Source organism: Opisthorchis viverrini (genome assembly GCF_000715545.1).
Source record: "Opisthorchis viverrini unplaced genomic scaffold opera_v5_332, whole genome shotgun sequence".
NCBI classification, from domain to species: Eukaryota; Metazoa; Platyhelminthes; class Trematoda; order Opisthorchiida; family Opisthorchiidae; genus Opisthorchis; species Opisthorchis viverrini.
Window position 1 is genome coordinate 337,369 of NW_008751985.1, and position 17,218 is coordinate 354,586.

A 17,218-nucleotide genomic window follows, 5' to 3' on the forward strand; every position below is an offset into this window, starting at 1 on the left:
CGATCCAGAGGGTCTCCGGGAACCATTTGCCAATGATTGAAGACAAGTAAGCAAAATGCCTGCCCTTGTGAATGCGTACGCAGATCGGTCTCGAAACCAAACGAGTCCATCACTGGCAAGAACGCACGGATCACGTACAGAGGAGAGCCAGAGATAGGGGCATCATGGGTCACATGACCACTGAAAAGGATAAGAAATATAAGGTAGTGTGATTCGATATATAGTGGAAAAACTTGAGTAGCATGCCGTTGGACACAGCACGAACTGAATAAATATGAGTATGCTGTGGAATAAGGTTGGAAAGAACCAGGATCCTTCGGTATATTGTTGTACAGATACCGTTGTGTGCTTGAAATAGCCTGAATGGCAACAGAGCTATGAAAAACACATGGTTTTAGAAAACAGAAAATGGAGGCTTTCGTCTTAGAAGGGTGCTCAGTCAACCAGAAAATTGAACAACACCCATTTCTTGATGCTACACGGCTGGTTACGTTCAGAATGGATAAACTGTCGGCCAATGACAACATCAAGTGAGTAAGCGTGGACAACACTCATGAACCGTGCATGCTTAGCTCCAACCAACAAAATTCAGATCAGATGATTGACGAATGTCATCATTGATAGTCAGTACTTGCGGGCCTCTGCATCCCTTGATATGCCAAGGTCCCGTCGCTGTCCATCGAACATTGGCCCATCAAAATGACAACACGTATCCGTACGGTTTATCGCGAGGACAGCTTCGAAACATGTGCTTGATTTGGCAACCTAGCTACCTAACCGCAGAAACATTTGTGGCATTGATAAATAACTGCCGATGAGTAGAGTACAAATGTCACGCAGTGAGATAGTGCATACGTCTCAAAAATAAGGTAAGCGAGAATTATGAACGTCATCCAGTAGGACGAGAAAACCGGTAGGATAAGAGGCAAGTATCAAGAAATCAAACACCTTTTTTGCTTGAGTTCTTGTAGCTATGTGCATTGGACCAAACATCGGAATAATAACTGGTTGGGCATGTGGGGAATATTGAAAAAAATCGAACCAAGCTGCGTTTACAAGCCCGCCAGAGGTAAAATTGGTGAAGTTAGCCGGAGAAACAAGTTTCAGTGTTTTTGGGCCTAGGAATACACCAGCAGTTTTTCCCGATGCATCTCAAGACAAAAAGAACAAACGAGTACGAAGGAGCATCGCCAATATTTACTGTCCTCGATTTGTGTCGCTATTCAGCTGTAGCACCCTTTCGGTGCCTAGTTGTCATGCCACCCGAATGTTAAACGATGGCTGGGATACTGGCAGGTTGCCCTAGCCTAGACAGGGCAAGTCGAGAGGCAGAGGTCGCGTTCGAATGACGGACCTTCTGGTCAGCAAATTCGCGCTCTTATCACTGAGCCATCTCCAGTAACCAAATAAATTACCCATACCAGGGGCAGGGTAGTTCCAAGAAATCGAATTGACACTACTGTCAGAAGTCCCGACTCCATGAACGGAAACTGCTGAAGAACTCGGGTTTAACCTTACTCCCAAAAGGCGGATAATCGAAGAAAAAGTAAGGTAACCAACTTTCTGGAGATTATTCTCTCTTCGGAGGTCTTTCCACGGGACTGCCACTGTTTAGCTTGATCTTGAAGTAAGTCCAAGTCTCAACACGTAATCTAGCGAAACGTTCAAGTTCCGAATAACCTACACTGTGAGACGATGTAAAGAAAAACAAGTCCATATGTGGTCACTCGCAATTACCCTTGTTTCATTAAATGAATAAGCAACAACGAATCAAGAAGGCAAAGGAAAGGAACCAATGTACCTATGGTATACGGCCTATAGCTGCTAAGTTGAATTGTCTGCTTTGACAATGCAGCCTATCTTACTGTGTGTTCACTACACATGTATGTCCGACGGAAATTGACCCAAAATAATGACATACGAGAATGATCAACTCTCTCTAACAGCCCAGTCAGTTGGAGCTTCAGTCACAAAAGCCTGTGCACCCAAAATTGATGTTTAACTTGTGAAACATGTATAGCAATTTTTATTTTTACTGGTTTTGACTGGACTGGATTTGAATCATTAATAAATCTGTCTATTGATTTGAGAATTGTGCCAATGTTCTCTTCTTTCAGGAACTGGATATGCTTGGGTGCCCAAAACCCGTGGTCTTCATCCTCCACAATATACTGTCGGCCAAAGTGGCCCGGCGAGGCCTCGGCTACAAAGCATACTAAGAGTCGTGATCACGTCGGGGCTGCACAGGCTCCAAGCTGGAACGAAATCCGATCACCAGTCACTCGAAATCAGTAACATATGTGATAAAACGACTCGCATCTGCATTTTGCTCTCATTCAACGGTGTGAAACAGAATATTTAATACTAGCTATAACCTATAATCAAAACATTCCGTTTTTTCATATTTAGTACATCACGAGTCACTTTGGATAACGGCTGAAAACGGCGACACTTCGTAATAACCAACATTGTTTTTGACTGTCTTTACAGATAAAACGTCTTCTCTTACTTGACCATCCTCCTCGATACCCAGTCGTCCCCATTTCATTTGTTGTTGGCATTATCCTTGTTGCTGACTAATCAACCACTCCACCGATATATTGTTTCCTTCCAGTGAATGGCCACTCGTTTGTATATTTAACTGTTTGCTGTCCACATTTTTGGGCTTGATTTTTTAACGCTGATGTGCGTAATTGTGATTTTTTTTAGTAATTATTATACTTTTATTCGTTTCTCTCATCTGAACAGAATGCATTTATTCTTATGTGCCTCTTTTTTTCCCTATAGGTTGCGATCGTAGAGTGCACCAGGTGTTAACTTGTCTTAACGCTGCGTAAACAGAGCCTGTGTCATAAATCGATAACATCAGCGCATCTTACATCGGATGCGTCTCAACCACAATAGTCCTTGTTTGGAAAGACTACCTGGGGTAACCAACTAGGTGTTATCTCTTCTCGGACAAGATTCCGGAACCAACCCAGTATTCGTGGGGTGGATAGATGGGTTGTGTATTCTGAGGGTGGATGATAAACATGATGACGGCAATTCCAAAGTCTCCTTGTACTCTCAGGTCAGAAAGAAGAATGATTCACGCCACAAGTGAACCTTCCAACTGATAACTCATCACTCGAGGAGCCAGTCAATATATGATCACGTGATATAGATTCAGTGAGTGGCGTTGTGTCGTATGCAAGTACAATCTACCGGTCGTAGCTCAGCGGTTTAGTTTACAAACCCTAGTCTGGGGATCCCCAGTTCGAATCTCCCAGGAGATTCATCAGATGCATTCTGCCAATAAGGATAAATTCATAGAGTATCTCCGCTTTTCTGCAGAAAGCCGGGTGGAATGCCAATGGTTAGTTTCCACACACCTATTTGAGGTAATTTTATCCTCATTCTGTAAGCGCTCAAATATATACGCAACAAATGAATTCCCACCAATTTTCTGCGTTCATGTAGAGCACTTTCTGCGTGATGGAATATCGATCGCTTCCCAACATCGATCAATTTATCCCTTAGCTCCCGCGTTTTCTAGGTTTTGCTATCCACTATTTTGTTTTTGCTAACGGCTTGCACCACGTGTTCCGCGTCTCTGTGCACCAGCATCCTGAACTGTGTCACGTAGCTTGACCCATTACCCTTAAGTAACTTTCAAATGATCATGGGCTTAGTTTTTCTAGAGACGAATAGCAATTCCTTATATCTGTTTACTTTTCCTTCTTTTTATCATCTCCGTGATGGGCATTATAACTAGCAGAGGCTTACTGTTTCCGGTTAGCAGTTCCTATGTCCGTAAATTTTCATAGTCGAATTAGCCATGAGGTCTTCGTTCGATCTGTTGATTCACTGCCATCTGGCATCTCAATTCGTGCCACTTTAATCTCAGAAAGCTAGACTGGTTACATCAAGCTGTATGCCGAAGTAAGGTGAACTGATTATCTGTTTTGTGGTTAACTTATCGCACCGCTGTTGTGCTGCCCAACTCTTGGACGTCTCGCTGGAGCAGGGCCCTGTAATCAAGTAAATGGGAGTGGCCACTGCCTGAGTCTGTCTATATTGTGATGCGTTGCTTCTATCGAGTAAGGTTGTGAGCAGTTGCTCACTGTTGCCATTCATAGTCCCGATAACATGACATCTGGGAACGCCTGGCCCGGAAAGAAAAGACTCGTATTTTGGTGCTGTCGGAAGACCTTGACCTTGTCTTCTAATGAGCATAAGTGGTTGGATTTCAGAGAATCGCTCAATAAATCCAATCTCATTAGTGGGGACGTTGAAAGTCACTGGAAATCAAATGAAAACATGATCTTATAAGAGGTACCAATGTCTTCTAGGTGAGACATGTTCATATGGGCTTATCACAGTGTTTTGTGGGAGTTTTTCTGGCGGATCTTAGAATACCTACCGGCTGGTTAGCTGGGGGACGAGAGTGCCATGTATTCGGAGCTAAAGTTCGGCAAATAGATAGACTGTGTTTATGAGTTTTTGGAAGTCTATAAAGCTCTCATATATGCACAGCGACAGTTGAAGCATTGTCGGAAGAATGAAGCCATGAAAAAAGACGCCAGTTATTTATTTTTCCACCAATAGTAGATGGCGTAGTTGTTTATCGTTTAAAAATTTGGACTTACCGGCTAAAACTGCGCGTATTTTGGCACACAAGCCACTTTATTTAGAATAACTGCGCCAGATCCCATATCTGACTTTGATATGGCCAGTTGTGGTTTGTATTAGATCATCTGAAGCATTGTGTTCTGAAGTCATTTCATTTCGCTTTGAACCAGTATTATTTCTCAGGTGACGCAGGCAGAACTTCATTGAGTTAGTCAAACAAGTGTTCGAAATCTGCCTTTTTGAAATTGTGGTCAATTTCTCTGGGCGGAATTTTCAAAGTAAGTCCAACTGATAGTGCTTCTAGTTGTAGCCGACTTGGGTCAACATCCGAAGGGATTTTACACACTTTCCCTCTTCTGACGGAAAGTCACTCGTTAACTCAGCTTTCTCCAGTGTCCAAACTTTTTCGTGCCACCATGTGAGTGTGTGGTTCGGTGCGGTCGATGAATCTAATCCGGTACACAACTGATAGGTTGCTTAGCAATGTCAAGAACGGGCCCTGTGTTTCACCCGGCTGGATGAGTCTGGTTTTCAAGGCATCGATGTGAGGTAGACACAGACGTTCTACGCTTTCTTAGGTTACACTCACTCTGGTACTCCAAAGAGGCTAGTGGGAACTCCGTGGAAGTTGGCTGCTTAGAATACGCTGCACGTGTGACACTTTGTGGCGACTATTTAGAAAGCGCGTGTCAAGCGATTCAAACCGTGTGCTGTCAGAATGAGGAGTCTCCTAGTAAGAAATCCAGATGATGTGATCTTCTAACCAATATGAACAAGGCAGTGAGGACAACCAGCTGGTGTTTTTGGAGCTGTATGTGGTTTGGAAGAGTTGTAGGCTGTAGTGGAGTATGGAACTGTCAAAATGGAACTTGGGCAAATAGTAGCCGGGGAAGTGGAACCAGCTAATGGTCAGGATTAGGTATCGTTTGGTGAGCATTTGGGTTCTACAAAGTACTTGGACATGCATGATTCGGGGTTCTTGTGGTGTACTTATGCGAAATAATGAACATGGTCGGGATTTGTCGATTGAATTCTAGAATCAAGAACTCGGGGTTTAGTGGGGTGCTTTGACAACAGAGGGAAGGACTTTGGAGGAGTGGAGAGATTCAGGGGATTTGGACCAAGAACCGATGCTGTCCTTGTCAACGGCAGTCTTAAGTCCGAGCTTGGAAAATGTTGCATGTGCTGCAGCAGTAGTTAATTTTATTTGTTCGATTGCGGCAGCCAGAGATGATATAAGTATATGCCCGACTAAAAAGTAGGGAATGTCAAAGGCTCATTGGAAGGAGACGTTTGGGTTGAAACCAATGGACAAGTTTGTGACACAAGTCGGCACCAGAATATTGAGAATTTTGCCACAAAGCAGGTTCGGAGTTTTGAAAATTTGGGGAGTAATCAGTGCTAGAGGGCTGAGGATTTTGGTATACCATGTCAACTCCAGCATCGGTAGAGGCTTTTGAAGGCTTAGCACGGTTAGGGTAGATAGTAAATGGTTTGAGTGACAGTTTTGGTTTGTGAATTCCGCGGTACTACTGTCAGATGCCTTTTCGACGTCTCGGCGCGTAAGGTTGGATGGACACAGGGGCCGAAGAGGGTGTATCACTTCGAAGCACTTGACCTGTTTAGACTGCGGATAGCAAAGAATTTCATTCGTGTAGCGCTGAGCTGCAGACCTGTGGGTTTGGGTAAGTGTGGCATCAGAAGTTTGTCTTTACTACCAGCTAATTTAGTCTTAATGGTATGGAGTTAGTGGGTTGAGTTGAGAGAGGCTAGTGGTTGTAGTGACCAATGGGGCATCATGTTTGTTCCTGAAACGCAGCAGTACTGGACAGCACATAGATGGTTTTGTATTACAGAGTTGTCGAGCCGTGCAGGAGAGGTCCTGCAAGCCACATGGTGGTATCTGCGTGCCTGAGCGGAATCCGGTCAGCCGCATTATAAACTAGAGGCTGTCCCGTTAGTAACCCCTCTAGCTCGGTCCTGCAAGCTGGGACATTATTGTGCAAGGACACGGAAATAAAGTTTTTCTGCATGATGTTGTATTAGCCAAATACGAAAAAATGCAATCTAATTAGGATCCAACTAGGACGGGATTCTTCAAGCCGAACGCACAGCAGTAAATGAACTGCTTTACATGGGTATGGTCAAATTAATCCCCTAATTCGTGCGAAATCAGTAATCTTGGGCAAGGCTCCGTGACGCCAAAATAATCCCCACATCCTACTCACAAGTAGTCAAAGCCCAACAAATGTGATGTGATAAGCTGATGAAAATCTGTTTGAACCGTGGCGCACTAAGCAAACGATACTACTTTGCATTGTTTATAACACTCGGACTAGGCGCTATAGGCAGACAACCATGGTCTCATCCATTCTGAAGGATCCTGATGTACTTCCACAGAAAATCCCACAAGGAATTAAATCAGTGCAACGAATCATACAAATATCCTGGGTCCATGCGTGTGTAAATATCCACCGGTTATGGTGCGCTGTGAAAAATCGTTATCTGTGAGTGGTCACAGATGTCGATTATTTTTAGATGCACTGTAGATAACACTTTTGGTGATCAAAAGCAATCTTTTTCGTTCAGCGTAACAAGCAAAATGCACTTCAGGAATGCTGAAGTCAGAGAATTCCCACGCTACACTCTTTCAGTACCATACGCTGGTCATAAACAAGCTGCCGTAGACATCGTCTGTATATCCTGGCCACATTCATCAATCGGAAACATTCATACGTAAATGTTTTGTCTTCCTAAGCGAAAATCTATACATGTTAACTTTGCAATGGGTGACAAAATCGTTTTTTTAGTTTTCGGTCGATCAAGAGTTTTCCACTTCTGCAACTTGGAGGAGAGATGGATGTTTTTTGCGAATGGTGCATCGGGAAGACAACCAATTTATCGTTTCTCAGTAGGATGATAGCAGTTACAAACCGTGCCATGTGTCGGAGTAGGATTGGTTCTTCGTAGATGCCGCGGCACGAAATATGCTAATGATGATGTCGGCTGAAAGTAATAATGTTGTTGTAATGTTATTGTTTGCATCAACGGCACTCAGGGCGCGAGGTTACCCGCCGTCACCACGCATACTAATCCAGACTTTGCCCATCCTCTGCGTATAGCTGGAACCGATAGCGTTCGTCATGTTTTCTCTGCCTGCGTTTTTCCCTTTGGACCCGCTTTTTTTGTACCTGGGAGCTGGGTTTGACAACCACTGATTCCGAGCAGACAAGTGCAACTTCAATCAACTATTCTTCCGACATCCGAGGGAAGTAACCTGTTGACATCATTTCCGATTGATCCGTGATTTTGTGGCGTCTCAGGTAAAATTGATCGCCGCACATCGACCTTAGCTTTATGATGACATACGCTCATGCTAAACTGCTGTCGATTACCGATGATGTGTCCCACTTTAGAAAGTGATAACATGACAGATTAAACGAGTGTATAAATCGACAAAAAGGAGCGCAGTAGGTATGAAGCAATGTCCATAGAGACTGGATCTTCGGATTAACTAAGGTTAATTGTACGTGGTGATGAATTAGAGCGATCATTTCATTTGTCATTCATTAGAGCTTAATGACTAATACTATCGATCTAAACTCATACTTTGGTTGTTTTAAGTCTCGTATGATGCATAAAATAAACATGTCGAGCTGCATCGACGGAAGTTTACACTGATAACTCAGTATGCGGCATAAGCAAGTTCATGTTGTCAAGAAGGAGATATTTTCAAACATGGTTTACTCGGCCGATTGCGTCCACTGTTTTTCGAACTGCATTATCAATTGGCTAGAAAATTTGCACTGGGAATGCCTATAGTTGCTGTGTGAAACTTTACGCGCTCTATCCATCTTAGATTGCGAAGTGGTATCGTTTCGTACGGCTCACAAGAGATGTCTACATAGACTGTTATTCAAGCATGCATTGTCTGGTTAGTCGCCAGGAGCAAACCAAGCACACGATTTAGCAGTAACCCCAAAACGAGCTATATTTTGTTTTGACTGCATTTACTTGATAAATGTTTTGTACCTAGCATTTTTACTGAGATATTTTTTGCTTTTGGTGTATTTGAGCACAAAAGCTTGCACATGATCAATGTTTTGCATCCAAATCTATTGAATGAAGACAGTCTTAAAGGGTATAAGCATTTGTGGACCTGAAGCGTGACTTCGACATTCCAAAATACATGCGCACTGGTCTATTGATTCGCCGGAACTATTTTGCTACAGCCAGAAGTTTCCACAAGCATATCTTTCGGACCCAAAAAGTGATTTGGCATCACTCTGAAACACCAACTGAAACCGCAACTGACGCTGATGTCTTGTGACTTATGAGCCAATTAACCCATTTAGGAATCTCCATGACACACTAGGTCCGTTTTACTACTTGATTCCAGAACCATCACTCTACCGCTAGTTGCTCGTGAAGCTACTTACTTCTGGTGCCGTTACCCTGTATCATGAAGCACATTTGGCGAAGTATTCGCCCTCACCAAACACGAAACCCCATTGGAATGAAAAACTGTCTAAACAAGAGAGCTGACTAGCCCAATGTTATTCACAAATACCTAAAGCGGACTTAGTAACTCGTGATAGCAAACTGTATTGAGCCAGACAACGTGTATGCGCTTAAAAAGTCGATCGATTTCCGGTGTTGATAATGAGTTTCAGGACAGTCCGTTTACTTTCGAAGCACTGAAATCTAACCACTATCAGCCTACTCACCAGTAGTCATGTGTGCTTTTATTTCTTCCTTGTCGAATAGCGTGGATTCCACAGCGAGTGGTCGCTTCTAGAGTGTCGACAACCGCTACAATATCTTTTAATTCTCAGCTCTTGTTGGGCTATCATAGACCGCATGCGGACGAGTTGTCGGCTATTTTTGTGACTCACAAACGAATAGCTCCTTCGACTTCTGTCGACAGAACTAGGCCAACAAGCAGTTGAAAATACAACAGAACGATTACCCAGGCAATAATCCGATGGGTTTGCATTGCACAATGGTGACAAATACTAATAGGGTGCTGCGCACATATAGGGCACTGAGGAATCTTTGGTTCAATGGTGTCAGTGAGGAATAGCGTCTTTTCCAAAGATGACGAACTGCATACTACACCAAGGCTTAGAAGAAAGGAATTGGGTAGCAGCCGGTGGAAACGATGACTTCATTTTCTAAATGGTTTGTTTAAGCCTTAAGATGAAAGACTTTCAAAACCATGGAGCAGGGTGCGTCATTTTGTGGGGAAGAATGTGAGATATCAGCAGGTGCAAACTAGCAGACGGAGGTCGGTTGCAGCACTCACCCATCCAACCCAGAGAGGCGAGGCGTTAGATGCTGGGTCTCTTGGCTTTCATGCATTTCTTTGGGAGATTCGCGGAGATAGGAGGTAGCAAACAGAGGTTTTATGGGGCGTCTGAGGAATGACAACAAAGTGAGAGATTTTCGACGGATGCTTATACAGCGAAAAATATGAGTTCTCAGTTGGAAACAATCACGACTAGTTTGGTCCCGGACTTCCTTAAACTTAGACACTGGTTTAAGTAGCTGTAGCAGAGCCGAGAAAGAACGAATCGTGGGGACGGCGAAAAATCCTCAGAATAACACGAGCAGGACAAACAATAAAATCTGAACACCTGAAATTAGGATCTAAATGACTTAGAGCTACGGCCGCCCAATAAAAGCCAAACCAACACATCAATTACGGAGATGAGGATGGAAAAAATAGCCCTTTCAGTTCACCAGGTGGCCTAATGCAGTTGAAGGTCGGCACTAGTTCATTTGGCTTGCGGTAACGTGAATCAAACTACTGAACGCTACACCCTGGGAAATGACAAGACTTCAAGGGTGCAGTGATAATTGTAATGTACGCAGGGGAAGGAAATAGACAGAGTATATACACTGACGAAATTAGTTTTGTGTGCACAGCGCGCAAGATTATTGCCGTGTCCTGCTTAATTGACCAGTAGGTGAAATTCTGAAGGAAGACACTCTTGAGGATCAATGTGGATTTCCTTATTTTTACCGCGTGACAAACCCAAGGGGACCTTCGTGAACTGAATCAATTACCCTGGAAACTTTTTCTAGGCTTCCTTATTATCTTTAACTCTGTCAACAGAGAAACACTGTGGAACATCCTGCAAATGCCTGGTTGTTCACACATTTGTCAGCTTCATGAAAACATTTTGCATTGGCACGAAAGCCCAGATGAGGACTCTTGGTGTGAATCAGGGCCGTGTTCTTGTCCCATGCCTCTTCAGCCTTTGTTTCGCAGTCATCCACGAAGAAGCGTTTCCACACTGCGAAGACTGCATACCAATTCAATAACATTTGGGTGGTTATCTGATGGTTAACTGATGGCCATGGTTGAACGACCATCTGTTCAGTCCGGAGAGCTTCCTGGCCAGAAAACTGCCACATGAACGCCATTGCCGTGTACTACACTACTAAATTGCCGTGTACACTATTTTCGCATTCTGAGCGGGATTACGGTGGCTGGCAACCTTCGGTTCGGCAGCGCATTGCTCAGGATTAACTATAAATTTTTGGCAAAGTAGAGCCACTTGGGAATTTCCAACTGAGATTTGGTCGCCTGCTGACCTCGAGTGACGCAATCTCAGATGGAACCTGCAGGCTTGTTATGGAGCTATTCTTCCTCTGAGCAAATTGTTGAGTGTTGGTAACGTGAGGATAGTTGAGAATACTTGAACGTTTGCAACACGTTCGTCTTTTATCAACCTGCCTAAGGAATCAAAAGAAAACACCACTTATTCTATAAATGGTTGTAAGAGAACGTGTCTCTCGGATCTCCGCAGCACATTGTTAGGACACCTGACATTTGACAGCGAAATGAAGGTATGAATAGCAAAAGTCAGAGCAGCATTTTTCGCTCTGAGCAACGAGTCCGAAGAGCTCTTTACCTGCGCAGCGTACGGCTCCGTTTTGTTTTCTTCACAACTCTATGGCAGTGAGATCTAGATGCTTTACATACTCTATGTTCGGTTTCTTGACTGAATTAATCTGACCTATTTGCCTAAAGCACACTGGACCACATGGAGTAACAGAATCCAGAAAAATGAAGTTCTTCAGAGATTGATTGATTTTGAAATTGAGTGCATTCTGATTCCAACTTGGCCTTCAGGTAGGTTCTAAGTAATGTAACCTACATTTCAACCCAAGGCAAGGCGTAGTCTTCAACAAGACGGCAAAAAGTACGCTTGGGTAAGCAGACGTGAGTAGTATAAGGACGCAATTCGTTACAATGCTGGAAAACAAGCGAGCCAATTGGAAAGGACTGAACCCCTTTCAATACGACTTCGAACATGTGAACTTGCGCAAAATGTGGATGTAAGTGCCTTAGCAGGTTCGGTCTTATACTCACGGTATTCACCGATGTAATCGATAAATGTAAGTTTCCAGAACTCAGCTGAGTTTGTTCCGTTTTGTGCTAAATACCCGCTCCACTTTTCAATATAATATTTCAGGATGGAGGTGAAATTAGCATGAAGCATCAAAAAGATGGTGGTGATACTTCATGTTCAAAGAGTATATGGATACATCCAAGCCGGTTCGAGAAGAGTTCAAAAGTTTACGTTTTTCAGGCAAAAATCTTCGTTCTTTCAATTTTTAGCACCACAAGCGGCAGTCGAACACTTCAAAATAGAATATGATTAAAAAAAACTACAGGATATTAATTTCCACGGGCTCAAAATTTGTGCACTGAAACCAAAGAGACTTGTTTCAAAAAAATATCAACAAGTCATATACTTGTGGATGAATGGCAGAGTGCGGTCCATAATGTCTTATACCTGTCCAACTCGGACGAATTGAATCCTTAATTCTGAATTAGTTTCTAAACTTCTTCACTGGAAACGACTGTTCAGATACATCTGGTTTCCACAATGATGACCGGTAGCAGGAAGAAAGCGGGGGGAATGTTGCTTATTTGAATCGTTAACTGTGTGGCCTAAATTTTGGGTCAGTTTGACTGTTTCAGTTCTTTCCTAATGGGTTTCATGGTGCTGACCTCTGACGTTTATATGGGACCCAGGTAAAAACACCCTACTTGCACTTGCAAGCATATATATATATATATATATATATATATTCGTATGTATGTATGGATGCAAGCACTTATATGCTTAAAACTTTGTGTAAAACCACGGTTGCATTTTGTAACCGACACGTACGTTTTTGTCCGAAAAGCCGTTTAAGGTCCTCAACCCGGTCGTCCTGAAATCAAGGCTTGCTTGCTTCATAAGGAACCTTGAAAACTACAAAATGTGACCAGATCACCTCACATTACTACGAAACAATAAGCAGCTCAGGGGAAGAATAATTTCATGGGACCGTGGAACTTCCTCCTGAGAAGTCGCCACTCAAGGTTATCCGTCATTGACGGATGAGTGACACTGTCCTCTCTTAAGGAGAGGTAGTCACACTGGTGATTATGAACTCTGCGAAACGGCTACGTTTTTAACCACTGGCCGGATAAAGACTTCTGAGTTTTGTGAAATGATGACTCTCAACAACCGTACGGTGCTTCTCGACTTTTCAACATAGACTGGCTTTCCTGGCATGATGAAACCTCTGCTGAATGTGATCAAATCCCCTCACATTACTATGAAAACCTTGGATCCCATGATCACTTGATTGCTGTTCACGAGAATAAGGCGAGCTCACTTAAAATAAAGAATCTTCAACCTCATTTTTCCTTCAGTTGTTAGTGTTGTTCTGATCCATTTAATTCTGAGGTAGCGAATTCCGTCACGAAGAGATTGGCCCTTACCGTGGTGTGGCAGTTTTTTAGCCTCTGGGACTCACTGAGGTATACTGGTGAGTTGTCCATTCGACACTCATACAGTCTCTCACACTAGGTTGGTCAATGGTTGGAGGTCTGCGGAACACAGTCTCCTGACCCTCTGGCTTGCAGCTGGTACACATGTAAAGATATGTTCCATGAAAATGATAACGCGTTTGCATTTTCCACCAAACGCCACTACCTTACAGTCGGCCATTTTATCCAAAGTCCTTGGTCGTGGACCATATTTGTCCTTCCTTCCAGGTGTAGGCGACCTGACAGTATCCCAGTCCACGTACAACCATGAATTGCATAATCAAATAAACTCATTCCAAATCGGTCATTGCATGGTGCCATAAGTGGAATCGCCCTACTTGCTGCATTTCGCAGAGCGATTTAGCGAAAACATACCATTAATGTCGCCTCCCCTCTGTCTCTTTCACAAACTTCTCTCTCCCCTCCCCTCCCCCCAATAGCAACTTTCTCCTTGTAGGCCCGTCAGTTCGAATTGGTGAGTCCGTTCGTTCTGCATTGGTTTTGACGGCAGCATCAGTGCGTCATCCTCGGACACCTCGAAATCAATTCTGAAGCCTCAACACTCAGTATAACTAACCGCTTTTAATGTTCACAATCAGGACAACAAGCTGCATTCGCTCTCACACTGGTTTTGTTTGACAATGATGTGTGCTGTTTTTCAGAAAAAAGGATTAAAGATGCAAGCACAGTGGTTGAGCTACCAGCCCCCTCACTCTCCATTCACTTCAGACTACGCACCTCTGAAGATTAAAAGGCCACTGCGGTGGGATATGAAGGGGTTGGTATCGGCCCTAGGCACCGAGCGGAAGGATCCTCGATTGACTGGATACCGACTGATAGTCACATCTGTGCCTTTCGTCTGGCAAACTCTGTGAAGGATTCTCACAAGCGGGAAGTTGATAGATTCCCGTGTGTTGCGTCTACTTACGCTCCAAACGACGCAGCTCAGATACCATCCAAAACGAGTCTTATGATGCCCGGAATGTCCTGTTGCGGTGAGCTAAATACCATGATCTGAAAGAGCATCAAGATTAGGCTCAGCACACCTCAGACCCAATCATGTGGTCAGTATTAATTGGACTTGGTACGTACAGACACTGATGAACAATTGCTTCTGATATGCGCTGACCACAGACTGCTTTTATGCAGTACTAAATTCCGAAACAGCCGAATTCTTCTGGTCGCATGATGTCCTCCAACGACGAGCCCGCTACGAACTCAAAACGATCCAATGGTCATCACTTACTGATGGTGCGGAGTAATAAACAGCTGTCGGTTGTTTTGGAACACATTTGTCGATTCTGACCACGCAGTCATCCGGAATCGCTTCTCCCTTCATTTTTTCAGGGCCACATAAGGTACGGGAAAATAGCTCGGCAACTAAGCGACTGACATAGTTGGATGTTAGACGAGATTGGCATGATCTTCTGGAGTCATTCCCAACCTCTCAAATACCAACTGAGAATTCAGGTTGGAACGAGATTGCCACCTCTTTGCACAGTGCTCGGAGATTTGCCTGTGTCACGGCGCTACCATGCCCACTTAAGCAATGGATATCAGACAACAATGGTACTGCTTGAATCTTGGAGAAGTGTATCCACCAGTGTTGAACATAGTTTCGCCTCAAGGGTTCGGTGAAAGTATGCGTGTGCATTCACCAACAGTGAAGCCTAGTGAATTCGGAAGATCAAGGAAATAGAATGGACTCAGAAAGACTGACATGGTTGACGATTGTTGCAGACTTTCCGTGAGATCGGTACCCGGAGGTCACCTGTGAGCATACATATCGAGGACTAGAGTACCGTGACCACTCGATTAAAGGAGAACGCCTCGGCCGTTGGGAAGTCATCTGGAGCATACAGCCTTCTTAGAACCCTGGGAGGTGAACGTGAAAACCACTATGGCCTCAGGAGTTTATGACTGCATATATTCTCTCAGGCACCACGAGGCTCCTGGTCCGCATAACACCACACCCGCATTCTTCAACGATGAGGATCAAGTCCTTAGTCAACGCTTGTCTGAGCAATTTTCCTGCGTTTCGGAAAAACAAGAATGTCTGAGACACGTGTGGAGAGTTGGCGATGGTACCCATTTAAAAAAAACTGGCTTGCAGTGAATGCGGTAATTTTAGGGCGGTTAACTTGGTACCGTCGTAACGAGACTCTTGGTGTTACTCCTTTTCCCTTGCTTGTAGTGGGAATCGAAAAACTGACTCCAGAGCGGAAAGCGGGATTTCGGCCTGGAACCAGATCTTTACAATTTGTTAGGTGCTAGAACAACGCCATACGCACGAACGACCCGCAGTTTTTGGTATTCCTGGATTTCCAGGGCGCGCTCGACTCCGTTGACCAATCTGTTTCCCTTGACACGCTCGCCTATCAAGCAATGCCCCGGCAGTTGTGGACATAATTTCTTTGAATTCTCAGACTTTCGGAAAAGTGAGATTATGCGTAGAGCTCTCCAGGAGCTCCCATACATAAGGTGGTGTTCCTCAGGGTGTACTCTCACTCCGTTCCTATTTAAGTTCGTTATCAACGAGAGGATGAAACGGAAGCCGGAAAGTCATCGCAACCTTGGTGTTTAATATATGCTAAGGAAAGCCTTGTTGGACTAGAATATGCAGACGATATTGTTCTCATCTTCGAAATACGAGAAGGTGCAGTGTTTTTTGGATGAATTGGCCAAAGTCGTCCACCTCTTTCGCGAGCACTTCGTACCCATAATTGAAAGGTCATGCTCCTGGACATGCGGTCACCAGATACGTGACTTAAAGAGGCACTCGAAGGTGTGTGTAGAGTTTTCCATGTCTTGGAAGTAGTATTAGTGTTGACTGTCGGCGAGCTGAACCACCTCCTCGTGGATGGGATCAGTGCACGAATCCACAAAGCTCGGTTGGTGTTTTCCAATCTGAGACAACTATGACGTCAAAGCGCTATATCCCTGAATCACAAGAGATGTGTGTATCAGGTTACAGAGCGACCTGTTTTATTGTATGAATGTGGGACCTGGTGTGTCAGAGCAACGAAGCTGAGACGTCTTGTGGTGCTCGACAGTCATTGTCTTAGGGCCATAACTCGTGACGGTTGGTGGGTAGGTGTCGGGGAATCCGTAGTGCGGCAGTTAGAATGAGAATTTTCGGTTGTGCAACGAGGACTTTCAGTTAAAAGTGTGTCCATCACCAGAAGCTGCGTTAGTTAGTCCATGTATTATGCATGCTAACCGCTGTTTGCCGAAGAGAGTGCTGTTTTCCCTAGCCAATCCAGAGTGGCGGAAGCAGAGAGGTGACCGACACTTGACCTGGCAGAGCCGTATGAAAGAAATCACGAAAAGTTTGGGTACTGTCGGTGCTACTCACCTTCCAGGATGGAGACCACGTCTTCCGCACTGCACCTGGTTGAGGACGATCTGTTTGGTAAGGGAATTCAATGGCACTATTTTTGACATTTTCCATCCGGAGTACCTGATTGATTGTTTAGAGATGTAGATACCTTCAAATGATTGTGGCAGGCTAGCACTAAGTCAGTTCCCCATCCACTTTTGTTCTCCTCTTTACAAAGAGGTTTTCAAAAATTTATGGTTGTGCGGCAACAAAGCATCCGTACCGGACCCCGATGTTATGATGTTCGTAGTGATGATAATGAAGAAGAGCTGAGTACCTAGAGGCTTGCACAAGTTTCACATCGGGTTCGCAACACAGAATCTCTCATTACTTGAGTAGTGTTTTCTGTCAAACTAAAGACATCTAAGCCTCCAACTTGAGCCAGCCATTCT

General features: G+C 44.1%; 2 protein-coding genes across 2 annotated transcripts in view; one reads left to right on the forward strand and one right to left on the reverse strand.

The window, feature by feature from the left end:
* The window catches only part of T265_10043 (hypothetical protein), a gene marked incomplete at both ends in the record, with an annotated part of 43,250 nt that extends 40,496 nt beyond the window's left edge, over window positions 1–2,754 (forward strand). The window contains one exon of the mRNA XM_009176296.1: window positions 2,118–2,754. Coding sequence (XP_009174560.1) covers window positions 2,118–2,219 — 102 coding nt within the window. The remainder of the gene's footprint in view (window positions 1–2,117) is intronic.
* T265_10042 (hypothetical protein) overlaps window positions 1–17,218 on the reverse strand; it is a gene marked incomplete at both ends in the record, with an annotated part of 102,615 nt that overhangs the window by 21,891 nt on the left and 63,506 nt on the right. The window contains 4 exons of the mRNA XM_009176297.1: window positions 80–180; window positions 9,917–10,027; window positions 11,778–11,875; window positions 16,803–16,907. Of these exons, the coding sequence (XP_009174561.1) occupies window positions 80–180; window positions 9,917–10,027; window positions 11,778–11,875; window positions 16,803–16,907 (415 nt within the window). The remainder of the gene's footprint in view (window positions 1–79; window positions 181–9,916; window positions 10,028–11,777; window positions 11,876–16,802; window positions 16,908–17,218) is intronic.